At 39.8% G+C, this 17,470-nt stretch overlaps 1 protein-coding gene across 1 annotated transcript in view; it reads right to left on the bottom strand.

The window, feature by feature from the left end:
• The window catches only part of LOC145996608 (uncharacterized), a 336,214-nt gene that overhangs the window by 169,252 nt on the left and 149,492 nt on the right, over positions 1 to 17,470 (bottom strand). Inside the window, exon 2 of the mRNA XM_083133185.1 lies at positions 1,157 to 1,322. Coding sequence (XP_082989311.1) covers positions 1,157 to 1,205 — 49 coding nt within the window. The 5' untranslated portion in view covers positions 1,206 to 1,322. The remainder of the gene's footprint in view (positions 1 to 1,156; positions 1,323 to 17,470) is intronic.

Genomic DNA, 17,470 nt, shown 5'->3' with positions numbered 1-17,470 from the left:
ATACATAAAGGAACGAGCATATGCTTTAACCAGGATTGGAACCTAGTATGCCTGGCTTCGTAGAAACCTATGCTAACCACTCTCCTAAGACTTTCTAAATAAAGAGTAGGGATATTGACCCCTATTTTTTTAAAGGCTTTTTCGGCTAACCAAAGTTCTTATCAATATGTTATCTGAGATAATTTAGGAATAGGCAGCCCATTATCCCTCCTTGGTTAAGCTAAAATATCTTGACATATTGCAACGTTGGCATTTAACCACAGAAGAATCACAGGACAGGAGAAAACAACCCGGGATTGAAACCCGGAGCGTTTCTCTAGCCGTTACACCACACAGGCTTACTGTCAGTGTTTTGACTTATTCGTGCCATTATTTTAACCCTGACAGCAGGCATGTATCTAGAAATATATTTCGGAGGTGTTCTCACATGTTAATTTTCTCACATCAGAGCCTGAAGTGAAAAATGTTAGCTGGAGGGATGTTTGGTCGAGCCTGCGGGATGATCTATGGTTTAACATGGCGGCAGTGAAACAGCTGGGGAATGGTTTGAGATTTCTTATCTAGCTGGGGGGGATACCACCCCCACCCCCCGAATTCTCACTTCTCACTTCGCAGGCTAATTGGGGCTGGACCTACAGTTTAAAGTGGAAACTTTTTCAAGAGGAGGGGGGAGCAAGACTCCTTGGGCCTTTTCAAATACGTTCTTGCGTGACAGCAATTATTTTATCCACATGTCTCACCCCATTAAATTTACTACAAATACCTATTTATGGTGTTTCTGGCACTAAATTTCCTTCACAAACCCCATAAAAGCATGCTTTCACCCGCGTTCTGGTTGCGTGGTCTTCCCGGGCTTCGCTAGCGGTCGCTGCTTCGATTACACTTTAAACCACAAGAATAGTCTGGATTGGCTAATCTGAGCACAAGGTGGGTTCAAAACAAACTTTACGAAGCTTTTCCTATCATCACTCGCCTGGAGAGACCGAAGAAAAACCTTAATGGAGTTGATCGACCGCGTGGTCGCAAACGTTTCGATTAATCGATTAATATACGAGGACCATTCAAGAATAATGATGTTCTCTCCTGTCGGGTCAATACACTATAAACCCCGCAACAATACACAGAGGGGTTAGGAGGAAACGAAACCGGTACTCACCAATGGAGAGTCTCCTCCAACGAGTCTTGCGTCGTCCCTTCTTTCCCATCCGGAGCACCGACAGCTCACACGGCTCGCGACATGTGACTGCTGCCTCCTCATCGAGATCCACGCTGCTCTGACGTCACTCCGCGCTCATTGGACGAGCCCACGTTGACGTCACGGTCTGCGAGAGAAAACAGGTTATTATTACATCTTGTGCCGAGGGAAGAATCTGTGTGCGTTAACAATGCAATAGATTGAAACACTGCTATCATCAACGCAACGTGGGGGGATTATCTGTCATGATACCAGTTCGCTGGAACCTTTACCTCATCACACGCTAGCCATGCCATGCCCAATAGCCAGTGGCGTGCTTAGAAATTTCGTAAGGATCCTTATGACCTTTCTTCTAAGCCAGGTAGTGATATATTTTATCAAGCTTCATATTCACAGCAAACGTCTTTTTTTTAAAAATGAAAAAAAATAGTTGGAACACGCATGTATCTAGAAATATGTTTCGGAGGGTCCGAATCAAGTGTCTCAGGAATAATAATAATAATAATGTTTGAATTAAAATAATTATATTAAATCAAATTGATACTAATTACAATACATAAATTAATATTATATTATTATTACAGGAATAGGTAAAAAGACTGTATAAGAATAGAGCATATTCATTACGTAGCTTACCTGTAGTTATGATCGGAATAACTTACATAAAACAAGTGCCCTGTCAATGAAATTAATGTCAAATAGATGAATAATTGAATATTTATCGAATAAAAAAAATGATGTTACATGTGTTTGGAGGAAAGTAAGTTTCTGATTAATATTTTATGCATATTGAGTAGTAGTGTACATAAATCTTCTTTGTAATGTCATTCAAAGCCGTATGATCCCAATATAATCCTTGCCTAAATTAATTAACAACCATCGATTATGCAACAAATGCAAATATTTTGATTACTTTATTTTAGTACTTCGTAAGTCTTTCGGAGGGTCCGGTCCTCCCCTAAATACGTCCTTCGTGTCCTTCAAAGCCGATAGATTCTATTTATTAACCATAAAAATAAAAATCCAATAAATAATTTTCTTAACCCACTATTATAATTAACATATAAATATGATCCCAATATAATCCTTGTCTTCCAATAAGTTCAGAGGAATTAATTATTATACAACAAATGCTAAACGAGTATATTTTCATTTAATTTTCTTTCTTAGTAAGTCTTTCGGGTGGGGGGAGAGGGTCCGGACCCCTAAATACGACCTTCGTGTCCTTTAAATCCGTATGATCCCAATATAATCCTTGTCTTCCAATAAGTTCAGAGAAAATTGTACAACAAAGGGTAAACGAATATATTTTTCATTATTTAATTTTAGTACTTGATACGTCTTTCGGGGGGGGGGGGAGTCCGGACCCTCTGGACCCCCCTAAATACGTCCTTGAGTTGGAACTATTGTTTTTAAGTCCACTTTATGCACATACAGGCTAATCGGGACTGGACCTACACTGTAAAGAACCACTGTACAGTCAACAGCAATAAACATGGGACACCTAGATCTGAAATAATCGCTTCCCAGCAACGCGTTAAGTGTGTTGCCTAAATCTACGGCGGTTGTAGCATTGAAAATTTGCTATTAAATTCCACACATCCCCGTAGAATTACACAGCACACATAATGCCTTGCAGGAGTACTTCAGGATCCAGGTTTCTCATCTTTAGTGCCGGTGAGTGTACATTGTCAAATTGTGCCTCCACCTGGTATGGAAACCAAGATCAGTTGATCACTGTGCGAATAAAACATTTTGTTCTGGGGGGGGGGGGGTGTCCACTCAGTGATGTGTTGGGGATTTCGTTTTAAAATGAAGGCTTCTTGGGGGTATGCAAATTTATATATACACACACCAATAAGTAAACCAAACTCTTACCTTGCCGTTGCAAGTACCTTAGGACACTGGCTCTAATCTAGGTCATTAAATATTATAACATTTACACGTAAATTAGAAACAGTATACAGTAAAACCACGTTAATCCGGACCCCGTTAAGCCGGACTTCGCTTAATCCGGACAGGCAAAAGGGGAGAAAAAAAGCAGAATGCAAGGTTTTAAATGTGGCTAGAAGTCAACAAGAGAACTTCTCAAAGAAAACGCAGTCAACCACTGATGAAATTCGGTTTCCCGCAGACTGTACTGTACTGTATAGTGTATTTAGGCCTTTGCCCTTTAAATACACCATAATAAACGTGTTTTGTTGCTATGAACGGAGTTTTAATGCACTTTCAACTGTTCTTTTAGGTTATTTCAGTTAATCCGGACTTTCGTTAAACCGGTCAACTTATCCCCCCATTAGTCCGGATTAACGAGGTTTTACTGTATATGCTTTCTAAGAACACCCAAACCCGTACTCCAAAAGAGCTATCGAACTAGTAACACCGAAAACAGTTCAAACCTAACGTCCATCTAACCTACATACAAGTTTCTTATGAACACTTTAGTACGTGTAAAATATCACCACTATGCCGTGAAAACTTAAGTGGAAAACAGCCTGTTGTTGTTTCGGCTCCACAAGGCTGCACACTTTTCGGCAGGGAAATATTTGATGACTGAACCATCAATGGGCACGAATGATTTTTTAATTGTTTTTTTTTTTTTTGTTTATTTTCATTTGATTTATTTTACTTCGCGTTTTGTGCCTCTTGGCTAATTTGCGAAGATGGGGATGAGTGATGAAATTGATGAATGGACATTCACAAACAACCATGCCCGAGCGGGATTCGAACCCGGGACACTTGGCGTCGCAGCGCGATGTGCTAACCACTCAGCCACAGGGTCCGGCGATTTTTCAATTGTATTTGTCACATACTTAAAAAATGGTATTCTATATATATTCAATTCCATTTTCTTTGAAGGGGATAAAAACATCCCTAGCAACGATAAACATAATTTTCTTTGGGCGGGGATAAACTTTTTGAGGGGGCAAATCCTCCCCTCCCTCCGTTAATTCGCACACTGCCCTTGATTAAGAAATAAATATATTATGACCCAAACAATCTCCCCGAGTTCAACACTGCAAGCCGACGTCCTTGGTAAGCCAAAATGTAGTTCGTTTGAGAGGCAAAAATACAGGGTGTTTCATGTTGCAGTGACCAAAATATACTATGTTACAAAACCTTGATTTCAGAGATGTGAAAATGAAAGTGGGCGAATCTGTTATATGGACACTCTGTATATAGATGCTGCAGAGAGACAAGAACCTTTGAGGGCGACGTCGTGAGGTAGTTATCAGTCAGAAGCGACATGGTGGTTTCACACCGAAGTGTTACTTTGGTACGAAAGGTTGCTCTTATTTCTGAAGATCAGTTTCCCAGCGTCTCGAGTCGCTTCAGTCTCAACGTTCCCTAATCGAGCACTCTCGTTTGACCTCTGGGGCTGCATGTTGTATTATTGTGTGATGGCAGAAATTGTTATGTAGGGTATGAAAAGTATTAGTGTAATCAACAACAATATCAACGTGGAACCTTATGTGTAGGACTATCATTTAGTCTTATTATCATGATGAAAAGATACAAATAGTTATCATGTTCTGTAACTGGCGAAGTGTGAGAGCTAGAAAGGTGAAATGTGGTGTGTATACAATCATACAAAAATAAATACAATCACTATCTGACGCTCAAATAATATAGAACTACCTATTTACTTCTCGGACTTGAACAGCTGGACATAATAGTTCTTTTCAGTTCTATTCATGGCACCAACAGGACATCGACTGTATTCAAATAAATGCAAGGCCTAGGAGGATCCCTGTTCATACATACCTGATTATCAGGTAGGCAGGAAGCGTAAGTGATGCCAGGTCACAACCGGGAAACGACACCGACTGGCCGCTAGTTGGTCGCTAACTGCGCACGTTCACCCAGCAGCCAAAGGTATATATCTGATGCAACTTAACACAACACAAGAATGACGAAATGAACGTTCAATATTGTGCAAGGGCAGACAGTCTGTGTTAAACGTTTTCAAAAAGTCAGAAGCATTAAAATGAAAATGTTCGTATATTTGAAAGTTGAAAGAACACCATTCAAAGTTATGTGCATTAACGAGATAACATTTTCAGTGTAAAAAGATTAAGAAGAGCAGAGAATTCAAGTGCTCTCCTAAATCTGGATATATTTAGATTCAACTACAATATAATAACACTGTTAAGCCTTGTTTCCATGCTTAAGATTTGAAGATTCAAAGTTTGTTCTGAGTCTGAAGAAGACCTTGCTGTAAGGTTGAAACGTCAAGTGTATAGTGTGTGTTTTTTTTAAAAAAAAAATCTGCCTTGGTCAGCATATAATGTATGGGAAATAAACTTTAATACCCATATACATTTCTAAACAAAATTACACAGCTACAAAATATCTAACTTCACTTTCTAACATAGGTTACTTAATGGAATCATAGGCGGAGTTCTGGAGGGGCCAGGGGGCGCCTGGCTCCCCCAACTTAAGGAAGACTAAAAAATAACACATGATTAACTTCAGTTACTACATTTTTGTTTGTTTGTTTGGCATGATGGCATGTGCGAATCTGTATTGGAAGTCAATAAAGTATTTAAGTAGTCAGTCTAACTAGTGTGACACATTTATGATTTCACAGCGGATCACAAATGCAAGTACACGCCATCAGAAAGTAAGAATCCACAGGTATTATATAAATGACTATTTCATTTTTTGTACACTGACCTCAACAAGTACTGCGGCAGTTTGTTTCTGTATACAGCATATTTGCACAAGATACAATTCAATCTACACGTGTATCAATATATGCTGTATAGGCTAAAACGCAACTTATTACTAAGTTCTTTGACCCCGTACAAGGACTTTAACCTTGTTCCTTTAACCCATGAGAAACGTACTGAACTATTCGATGGAAGTCGGTTATCACCTATTATAACGTAAGCTACTACATATTTATACAGTAATAATGCACATGACATCGCTTTAAATTCTATTCATGATTATTAGTCTCTAAATTTTCTTTCGTTAAAATGCTAAACGTAAAGCTCAACTTATTTTATTACACTAAATTCTTTTCGTCGATCTTTTTCTCTTATGATTTAGTAATATGGTGTTATATATATGCTACTGCCATCTGTTTTTCAACTTTTACTTTCACGGCTTCATAGAGAAGTGTCGCAAATACTTATTCTTTTTCATAAAGCTATTTTTTGTTGTTGTTCTTGTTTTCTTGCACTTTTGGCTAAGAGCGACGATTGGGACAAATAATCGGGTGAATCAGGATACGGAACACACAACCAGCCAGCGAATCGAAGCCGTAACTTTCAACTCACTATAATTTTGGCATTAAATTTACCGTCACTCGTACAGTGGGATCCATGAGTATTACCGTGCAGATTGTTCATGACTATTTTCATTATTACTTTCTCCTACATCCAATGTGTTTCTAAGCGATGGATTTTTATGTATGCTTGTGCAGAAGTTGTCACCAGCTTGTTTTGAGTTTGCTTTTAATTCTTGAAGCTCTTATTGGGTGAAATAAAGTGTACGAACATCCCTCTAAAGACGTCCACACCTTCCTGAAGCTCAGGAAGTGAATACCGGACAAACTCTTACTGTCAGTGGCGGCGGTTGGGTTCAAAAACCGGGGGGGGGGGCAAAGACAGTATATTTATTTCCCTTTGTAGATAAGGTTTAGCATAGTGAGAGGGCAAAAGTAACGAAAAGTACGGGGACAACTGACCCCCTCGCCCCCCTAATCGCCGCTACTGCTTACTCTGGAAATATGTTTCTGAAGGGTTTCGAAGCAAGTGTCTCATGACTAAATTAATGTTAATATAATTTATAGATCTGTTCATAATAATTACGAAAGCGTGTAAATTAATATTATTATTATTAAGCAGTGGCGGCGATAGGGGGCGTAGGGGCAGTTCCTCTCATTTTTTGCCCCCGCACTAGAAAAAAATAAACTGTCCTTGTCCCCCTCTCCCTCACGTAAATTTTGGCACCCAATCGCCGCTATACTGTTATTAAGACATGAAAAGATAGTATAAGAACAGAGACATAACAGAACGCATTCATTATTACGTGTGGTTAAGATCGCCATGATTTGTATAACAACTACACGTTTTGGAAACACTTAAGTCTAAGAAAGCAATTTTACAGCACACAGTTTATTTATTTATTTATTTATTCCTTTTATAGCAGACATTACAGATATGCTATAAATATGTTGGATTATCACTGTTTAGGAACATTACGCATACCCAATACAAGATTATACTTACGTGGATGGATCAGAAGAAAAGGTTACGACAAGCATTGTGTGAATGCACAATAGGAGGTAAGTAATTGGTTTACCCGGAGGTGCAACAGATGGCGCCATATTCGCGTAGCGAGTTTCGACAACTTTACGTTTACCGTCAGTGGCGTAGTAGTCGATGCAAAGGCGATGCGCTTACAGAAATGGTCTGCCGTGGAAGTACGAAGTGTCACACGATTTTTGTGGGCGAGGAATGTTCCGGCAGCATCGTCAACTCGTGGATACGTACGGCCCGCCAGACTAGACAGCTACTGCAACGTGTCAGATGGGAAGTGTGGAACCATCCCCCATACATCCCGGACTTGGCCCCCAGTGACTTTTTCCTGCTTCCCAGCTGAAAGCACACTTGCCTGGAACACGGTCCTCGTCCGACGATGACGTTCAGGCAACTGCCACGAAGTGGTTCAATGAGCAGGGACATGATTTCTACCAAGACGGCATCAACAAGTTGATCCAGCGGTCTGATATATGTCTCAATCACCTTGGCGATTACGTGGATAAGCGATATGTGTGAATAGCCTTCTTAGAATACGTCATCAATTCATACCAGGTTATACTGTGTTTATTTCATTTGTTGTTGTAACATTTTCTTTTCTGATCCTTCCACCTATAAATAATTTTTTCTTTAATTGATTCAGTTTTACTCAGATGAAAGTAACAGAATATCGCAGCTTGTGACTAATGTGCCCTTTCTCGAACACCGTAGAACTGTTCTGGCAAGGAAATTAATGTCAATTTGAATTTTTCTTTTAAGTCCACTTTATACACAGATAGGCTAATCGGGACTGGAACTACAGTTTAAAGTGGGTTCTGAACAACTGCGTGTACTGATCTGGGTGGCGGAGTGGTTATCACAGGAAGTTCGACACCACAGGTTTGAATCCCGGCCTAGTCATGGGTGTTCTTAGTGAATTTTCCTTCATCAATTTCATCATATCATCACTCATCCTCATCTTGACGATTAGTCAAAAGTGGCACAAGAACTAAATAGATTGATTTATTGATAGAATGAATTGTTGTTTTACGTTCCCTTAATGCACAGGAAGGCTAATCGGGACTAGACCTACAGTTTAAAGTGCTAACCGAACCACTATGTACAAGAGCTAAGTAAATAGAGCAAATCAATCCTTCAACCGAATCACGTGCGTCCGTCCACCAGGTATTGAATCAAAAGCCACTTGATTAGGCAGCGAGAAATTAATGTAAAAAAAAATAAAACACTGAATATTTATAGGAATAACAGAAAAGAATGTTGGGTCAAGTTGAAGAAAAGTAAAGTTCCTGATTAATAATTTATGCCTACTATTATTATGAGATGTGCAAATATCATCTTAGATACTGTCAATTTAAAGCCCTAATTTTAGCCTTAGTGTAAGCTCGACGAAATAAATCAGAGATGCTTGAGACTTGCTTTCCTGTCACTTAGTGACTAATCGTGACGACGAGAATGATATGATGACGTTGATGAAGATACACTCATAAAGAACGGGACTCGAATGCGGGAACCTAGAGTCGTAGCGCACTGTGGTAACCACTGGGCCACGGAGGTCGGAAAGTTTCCATTTGGACAAGTGAATTGTGACAACAGTCTTCGTTCTTCATGGACATTTCCTGCCTGCTCAAGCATGCGTGCGTCGCTTGCAATTTCGGCTTCCTTTTCGCAAAATTACGCACTCAAAGACATTTCCGCCATGCGATTTCGAACAGCCCCAATCATACACAGCCCTCCGGCGAGTTGGCCGAGGCGAAAGAAGTTGAAGGAGAGAGTTTTGTTTGCTTTCTCCATTATCCGCCCGCCTGGGAGGGAGCATGTTTGCCTTTGCCGTCAAGGACGAAGTTCAGCTCCTGTACTAAAGTCAACGAGTAATAACTTCAAAGCAAAAGCCAACTAGTAATAACTTCAAAGCAATAGTCGACGAGTAATAACTTCAGAGCAATAGTCGACGAGTAATAACTTCAAAGCAACAGTCGACGACTAATAATTTCAAAGCAATAGTCGACGAGTAATAACTTCAAAGCAATAGTCGACGAGTAATAATAACTTCAAAGCAATAGTCGACGAGTAATAACTTCAAGCAATAGTAGAAGAGCAATAACTTGAAAGCAATAGTCGACGAGTAATGACTTCAGAGCAATAGTCGACGACTAATAACCTCAAAGCAAAAGTCGACTAGTAAAAACTTCAAAGCAATAGTAGAAGAGTAACGAGAGTGAGAACATAGGCGTGAGCACGGGCGTAATGGGGCAGTGGGCACCCCCTAAATATTTTTACTTAGCAATTTTATTATACTCCTTAATGAATAGATGAATGTTTTACAAGCGTGAATGATAATGAGATGAAATGAATGAGAGAATTATCACATAATGTACGTGCACAGGTCAGATGATGAAGTCCAGGCTCCACAGCCTCGTTTGCCTGAAATAGTGCAGTCTCCGTGGTGAAGGGGAGGCAATTGTTTTAGTTTCTTCCGAAAAGAACAAAGGAGCAAGGGAAGTGTGGAGTTGGAGCTCCATACATTCTTCGACTTAGGCCAAAGTGGAAGCGATCTAGTCAGAATCACGCTCCGGTCGGCTTTACTTCCTCGCTCCCAGGATGAGGGGCTGGATGATCCTCTGAGCTGCTTATCCAGATATAGAATATCCAGAGAGAGTATATAAATTGTCGTACATTAATTACATTGATCATAAGAATATTGATTTCCCATTAAACTTTGTTAAATTAAAGCATTTATTTCTTAAAAAAATCTATTTGTGTTTTGTGTGTGTGTTTGATATTTAGAGAACTTTCAAAAGCTTTTCGCCTAATGTAGTGTTTTGACCGATTTTGAGATTTATTATTTTATTACACAAATAGTGCACAATGTTTACTAAACCAATGAGAGGAGGTTTGAATTCGTTAAACTCTCCTCATATATGGCCATGCTACCGACCCTTTCATAAAAATTTGAAAAGAGTACACTCGGTGTATGAAGCCAACAAGTCCCCTTGTTCGATCCCAGGCAAGGCATAAATCTTTCTTTGCAACTGTTTCCCAATAAATACAATATCTTATTATAAAGTTATAATTTATATATTAACTAGAAGCACAACCCACAACTTATAACTATACACTAATATTATAATATAAATTAATATAAAAATATGAAAATGAAAGCTAGATTAAATATAGTTCTCTAATAACTAGATTGTAAGATAAGGCGAATAACATTTAATTACAAATAATAACTTTAATAGAAAAATATAACACATTTACCTTAAAATTAACCTTATTAGCTCCTCACCCTTCGAGAAAAAATAATAATAAATTAAAATGTAATCCTTCTTGATAAAAAAGGCACGATTATTAATATCTCCTTCAGCCACTTGAGACGGTTCAAATGGGACCCAAGTCTTCATACTGTGCCTTCACTGGGAATCGAATCTCGGATCTCATGATTACAAGGCGACAGAATCACCCAGGATGCTATGTGTAACGCTCCTTACAGAACGAGGATGGTGACAGAACTAAACACATATTCCTATTCTGCAGCCAGGGTCCTAACCACAGCTCCATTCTGTGAGAGAGACGCTTCCAGCAAATTGTCACGCGCCAACGTTGGTGTACTTTGCGCGACGTCGTCTTGGCAGACTTGCGATTGCAGAGTATTGTTGCTTCATTTGATAACGCTAGCTACCAAAGGTTTGCTCTGCGATAACATTCATTTCATGATGAAACCTTCCCACGGCGGTGCTTTCGTTACTCCTATCAACCAACCCCCATCCTCCAACCTGTTTCGATCGTATATCACACTATAGAGGGATTATTTCCGTAACATCATCGGCTGTTCTGAATTTGCAGCTTGGAAACGAGTCATAACTCGTAGCCACCAATCAAAAAGCAAGCCGTTGACGTCATCTCAACCCAGCACCTATCTCGGACCATCTTGCTAACGCTCTACACTGTTGGTAGGCTTGCTAACTAGAGTGACATTATTCCTTAACTTTTCTGGTTATTTTGCATTGGCAGCTTGGAAGCTAATCATAACTCCCAAAGCTATCAATTAAGAAGCAAGCCGTTGACGTCATCTCAACGCAGCACCTATCGCTGACCCTCTCGCTAACGCTCAGCAAGGTAGGCAGGCTCACCAACTAGACTCGTGCAGTCAGCTCGAGATGTTCGGAAAATAATGTCACTCCATCACCTTAACTTTGAGCGAGGAAATTTTGTGATGGAGCTGGACAACTCATAAAATGCAAAAAGACATTGAAATTTGGGGACAGTCGGGTAGTTTGGTGCATTCTGTGCGAACAATCAAGGGTTTGGTAAATTCCATAAATGCTCAAGTTTCCTATCACACTTTTTCCTAAGTTTTGTACTAACATAATGCTACAACAAAAAGGTTTGGTTAGGTTAAGTCAGGTTAGGTTAGCATAGTACAATCACCCACATCTCGTGAGTATGAATGTTCCTTTGTGAGTGTCCCTTCATTAGTTTCACTTAATCATCATTCATCCTCGTCGTCGCGATAGACCTAGAGGCAGAGAAGTGAGGTAATATAAGAATAAAGAACAAAATGCGACAGTAAAAAGGGTATCTTGACAGGCATTGGTCACTTAATATGAAAGAAAAAGAAGACTACAATAATACAGAGAAGGGAAATCCGGGAGGATAAAGCAAGCAAGCTTGTAAACCCCGGCTGCGTCATGGATTGCATGGACTTCACTATAAAGCAGAAAGTTATCCTGGTCCCGCAAAGGAATGATCTGCCACCTGCGCGTCGTTATTGCCAAACGTATGTTTCGTGTAAACATGACGACAGACCGTATTTCTGCACGAGTCCTTCGAAAGGGCAACTACGTGACATCAATGAGCTATTCAAGCCCTTTCAAGACAGATTCTTTTTCTTTCTCGATCAGAATGACCCGCCCGTGTGTGTCGGTTGCCTTCTCCTCCCTTCGCTATTAATCTGGTAACCAAGTGCTCGAACCCCCCAGGAAAGGGAACGGCGTGCTCTGATTGGTGGGGAACAAAGCACGTGCTGTCTCCAGAGCTCTTCTTAGCGGATGGAAGCGCTCCTTCCAGCAGACGATATACTACATAGCGGCGGGAGCGGTACCAGGACAAATCTTCTGAGGTATAGGAAGCTGGTTTGTGGAAATACCCCGCTGTGAAGGGTGGGAAAAAAGATATATGCTATAGGTTCTTTTCTTTTTGCAATCACGTCTTCTCTCCCAGAATATACAGATACTGTAAGCATTTTAACTTACATAACCTACATAATATACTATGTAACTATGTGACATGGCACAGTGAACGTTGTCATATTGTGAGCAGGAACTAGCGATTCTTTGCTCACTTTGCCTTTCCCTAATGTCGCAACACCGTACTTGGTCCTTGTACAGTGAGATGCACAAGTATTGCTCGTGTTTTCATTAATTTTTCTCTTGCATCCTACATGTTTTTAAGGAATAGATTGGTACAGTCACGGACACTTCTGGGTTGTAATGATCACACTGTAAGTCAATGGAGTTATTACAACCCAGAAATGTCCGTGACTGTACGTATGCTGATGCAGAGGTTGTCAGCAGTTTGTTTGGCATTTTGTTTGAATTCTTGAAGCTCTCGTTGGATAAAACAAAGAGAATAATAAACTTGGTCATGGACAATTTGCGCGGTAATGCTTATGCATACAACTGTGCATTTTTCTCTGTTCGTTTCAATCGAATCTGCAAACTGTGGTAACTCAACAGGTGCCGGAATGTATCATACACCGAAATAGGTTCGAGGTCCTAAAGGGGGATGATATTCGGTGCGTTCATTTATCCACCCACTTCATCCAGGAAGATGGAAAAGCACACAAAATTGTTATTCTTGCAATCTGTACTCAACAGGCACAACAATGGGAAAAAGAAACTTTGGAAGGAAATTGTTACCTTGCAATTTCCCTTGGATCCAATCAGAAAATAACAGTTAACAAGGATGGAATTTGTGACGTAATATATTACAGCTTGTTGACAATTGAAGTTGCGGGAAAAGGTAAGCGTAGTTACGCACGCAAGCGACTCCTTTATTACTCTCACATAGTTCGGTTTGACAGTGGCGTGCAGAGCGTTCAGCACTTGGGAGCAGCCTGTAACTCTTTCTAGGGCCTTCTTCAGCATTTTGCCTATGTTCTTCTCAGTCGATTGCTAGGCACTACTTTCGCAGCGTTTGTTATGCCCCACAATGTAAGTGTCAATATTAGGCAACCGTATGTATTTAATTTTATGCACCAGGACAGCAGATTCTTAGCTCAGAAGGAAGGGTAAAATGCTTGAAGATCTCTAATATTCAACTTTATAACAAATGAAAAAGCCGCGGTAGCTCAGTCGTTTGGGCGTATGACTACCATGCGAGAGACCCGGCTTCGATCCCCTGAATTTTTCCCACCGGTTCAAGCTACTCCGGCGCCCAACCAACGTCGTATAAGGTGGGAATCAGGAGGAAAATCTTGGAGGTTAAAGGCGGCCAGGAGCGTGGTGCTGATCACATCATCCTCACCTTCGGCCGTGATCAAGAAAGTGTGGAGCCCCAACCTTATACATCTTTAAGGCATGGTGCAAAGCACAGGGAAGGGAGAATTACATGCAAAAGCCCTTGGTATTACAACAGGCACGTCTCTAGAACCATATTTCGGGAGGGGTCCGAACTAAATGAGGGGTCTACTGAGAGAGGGAGCTATGCCACTTTGACAAGAAATGGAAATAAATTGAGTTTTCTAAAGCATTGCGTTGAGTCATAATTTGTATAACAAAGGGTAATTTTTTTTCTGAACATATTGTTAGGTAAATTATTCAAATGGAAAGATATGAATTTCAATATATACAGGGTGACTGGTAATTAGATGTATTCCCTGACAGGGGTTAAAGTAGAGACAATTTGCAATAAATTTGACCATATGATACCCCGTCCGAAAATTAGTAGTTTTCGAGATAATCGAGTTTCAATTGTTTTTTTAAAAAAATGACAATTTTCCACATAAAAAGATGAATTGAGAAAATACTGCTCATTGTATGGAACTTATTTCAGCGTTTTCTGATAGCTAACAAATAAGTGGTTTGTTGAAATAAAAGTTTTTCCCAAATAACAATCACATGTAAGTAACGGGTGGGTCTAAACTTACAAGTGATGATAAAAAAAATGCACTCTTAGTTTGCTTGGCAACCTATTAATAACAAAAATGGTATGACACGAAGCGTACAAATTACGTAAATTACTTCCTTGTGGCATCTGCTATCCAACAAGGTACAGATGTTGCTAACATACACATTTGTGTACAAGAAATAATACTTCATTCATCTTCATGTGAATGGAATCAATGAACAATACAATTAAAGAACATTACACGTCTTGCTCAAAGTGGACACCTCCGTTACGAATGCAGGCACGCAGGTTTTTACGGACATTTGGTCTCGTAACTCGTGATGTGATGGTGTCCTTGATGTGTTGACCAGCTGTTAAGATCCTCTCCCTGAGCTCTTCTTGCGAGTTTAAAGGTGTCTTGTCATGTGCCTCCAAATGTAAAATTTTCAAGGCGTCAAATCGATCGGGGGATCGAGCTAGTCAGTCATCATGCTGATAAATCATGTCACGTCTTGTAGCTAGAGGCACATCCTCCAACAACATTGCCATCCCGTTCCTCAAAAATTATTCATGAGTGATGTCATTTAAGATTTGGGGCAGATAAAATGGCTCGATGAAATGATTGTTGATTACGCCCATCCATACTTATGCCTGGGCGTGCGACAGTGGCTGGATGAAAATTACCCAAAGAAATGGATTGGCCGAGGCGGCTCGATTCCCTGGCCGGCTCGATCCCCCGATTTGATTCCTTGCGACTTTTACATTTGGAGCCACATGACAAGACACCGGTAAACTCGCAAGAAGAGCTCAGGGAGAGGATCTTAACAGCTGGTCAACACACCAAGGACACCATCACATCACGAGTTAAGAGACCAAATGTCCGTAAAAACCTGCGTGCCTGCATTCGTAACGGAGGTGTCCACTTTGAGCAAGACGTGTAATGTTCTTCAATTGTATTGTTCATTGATTCCATTCACATGAAGATGAATGAAGTATTATTTCTTGTACACAAATGTGTATGTTAGCAACATCTGTACCTTGTTGGATAGCAGATGCCACAAGGAAGTAATTTACGTAATTTGTACGCTTCATGCCATACCATTTTTGTTATTAATAGGTTGCCAAGTAAACTAAGAGTGCATTTTTTTATCATCACTTGTAAGTTTAGACCCACCCGTTACTTACATGTGATTGTTATTTGGGAAAAAACTTTTATTTCAACGAACCACTTATTTGTTAGCTATCAGAAAACGCTGAAATAAGTTCCATACAATGAGCAGTTTTTTCTCAATTCATCTTTTTATGTGGAAAATTGTCATTTTTTAAAAAAACAATAGAAACTCGATTATCTCGAAAACTACTAATTTTCGGACGGGGTATCATATGGTCAAATTTATTGCAAATTGTCTCTACTTTAACCCCTTTCAGGGAATACATCTAATTACCAGTCACCCTGTATACCATTTATTATGAAAATGTATGGTATATTGTTGTAGTATACCCATGTGGAAAAATCAATCTAGCACATCAAATACTTTGAACAAGGCTTAAATACTTTTGCCTGAGTGTAAATCATGTTCACAGGGTTACATATGATCTACATAAAGACAACTTCGTATGTCTTCTGGAGGATCGTCACTGTCCATTGTTACTGTGGATTTTAGTTTTTGTGTAAACACCATGAAAAACTGGAGGAATATAAGGCATTATTGCCATGAGATCTTTTAACTTCAGAGCTGATATTAAATCTTGCGCCGGTTACTGCAACACAACCTCTGCCACTCCTATTGCAGACACCATCAGTAAGTGGCATAGCTCCTTCTCTCACTCAAAATGCTGATGAGGACGTATTCAAGAACTCAGAAAATCTGCTGCAGAACAAGCGGGAGCTATGCCACATGGTTGTAGTTCACATGATAGATGACAGATGGTAGGAGAAGACTAAAATTGGCAAAAAATAAAATTTTCAAGATTTGTGGCATAACTCCCTCTCTCACTAAACCCCTCAAATGTCTAACATATAATAATAATAATAATAATAACTTATAATCAGTAGCATTAATATATTTATATATATTAATTATATTATTTCTATTATTATTAAAATAACTTATTTACAGTAAATCTCGTTAATCCGGACTAAGGGTGGATAAGTTGACCGGTTTATCGAAAGTCCGGATTAACTGAAATAACCTAAAAGAACAGTAGAAAGTGCATTAAAACTCCGTTTATAGCAAGAAAACATGTTTATTATGGTGTCTTTAAAGGGCATAGGCCTAAATACACTATATAGTACAGTAAAATGTAATGTAATACTGTACATACAATGATAACAAGTTAAATTGTTAACTTCTAGCCACATTTAAAACATTGCATTGTTTTTTTATGCCTGTCCGGATTAAGCAAAGTCCGGCTTATCGGGGTCCGGATTAACGAAGTTTTACTGTAATAGGAAACGCGTCTGCACCTATCAGCCGATTGCAACAGCGTGCACTGCTTCGCTCTACCCACTCGCTTTCTTTCCTTCTCTACCGTTATGATGGCGTTGCTCTACGTTGCTCTGGGACGTAGTGTAGAGTAAGGTGGGGTAAGACTGCGCACCGGGTTTTCGAGGTGAAAATCACACACAGTTGGCACCACTGCGCCACCGTGACTTCTTCCAAGATGGTAGCTAGCTGTGGACAGTGGTGAAGATACGTTTGAAATTCGTTGTGCTGAGAGAGGTAAGTGAAAAGATTTTGAGGGTGTTTGCTATTTATTTTGGTACTTCGTGTTTTGAGTACTACGTCACTGTGAATGTATACAATATTACGATGTTCATGGATAGAAGAAGCTGTGTTAATGCAGAGTCCACCTGTGTATTAGTTTCCATTGCTTTGTGCAATGGCTGGGCAGCATC

This window comes from Lepisma saccharinum, chromosome 12 (assembly GCF_977018435.1).
Source record: "Lepisma saccharinum chromosome 12, izLepSacc3.1, whole genome shotgun sequence".
Classification (NCBI taxonomy): domain Eukaryota; kingdom Metazoa; phylum Arthropoda; class Insecta; order Zygentoma; family Lepismatidae; genus Lepisma; species Lepisma saccharinum.
This window is presented reverse-complemented; position numbering and strand designations above follow the sequence as displayed.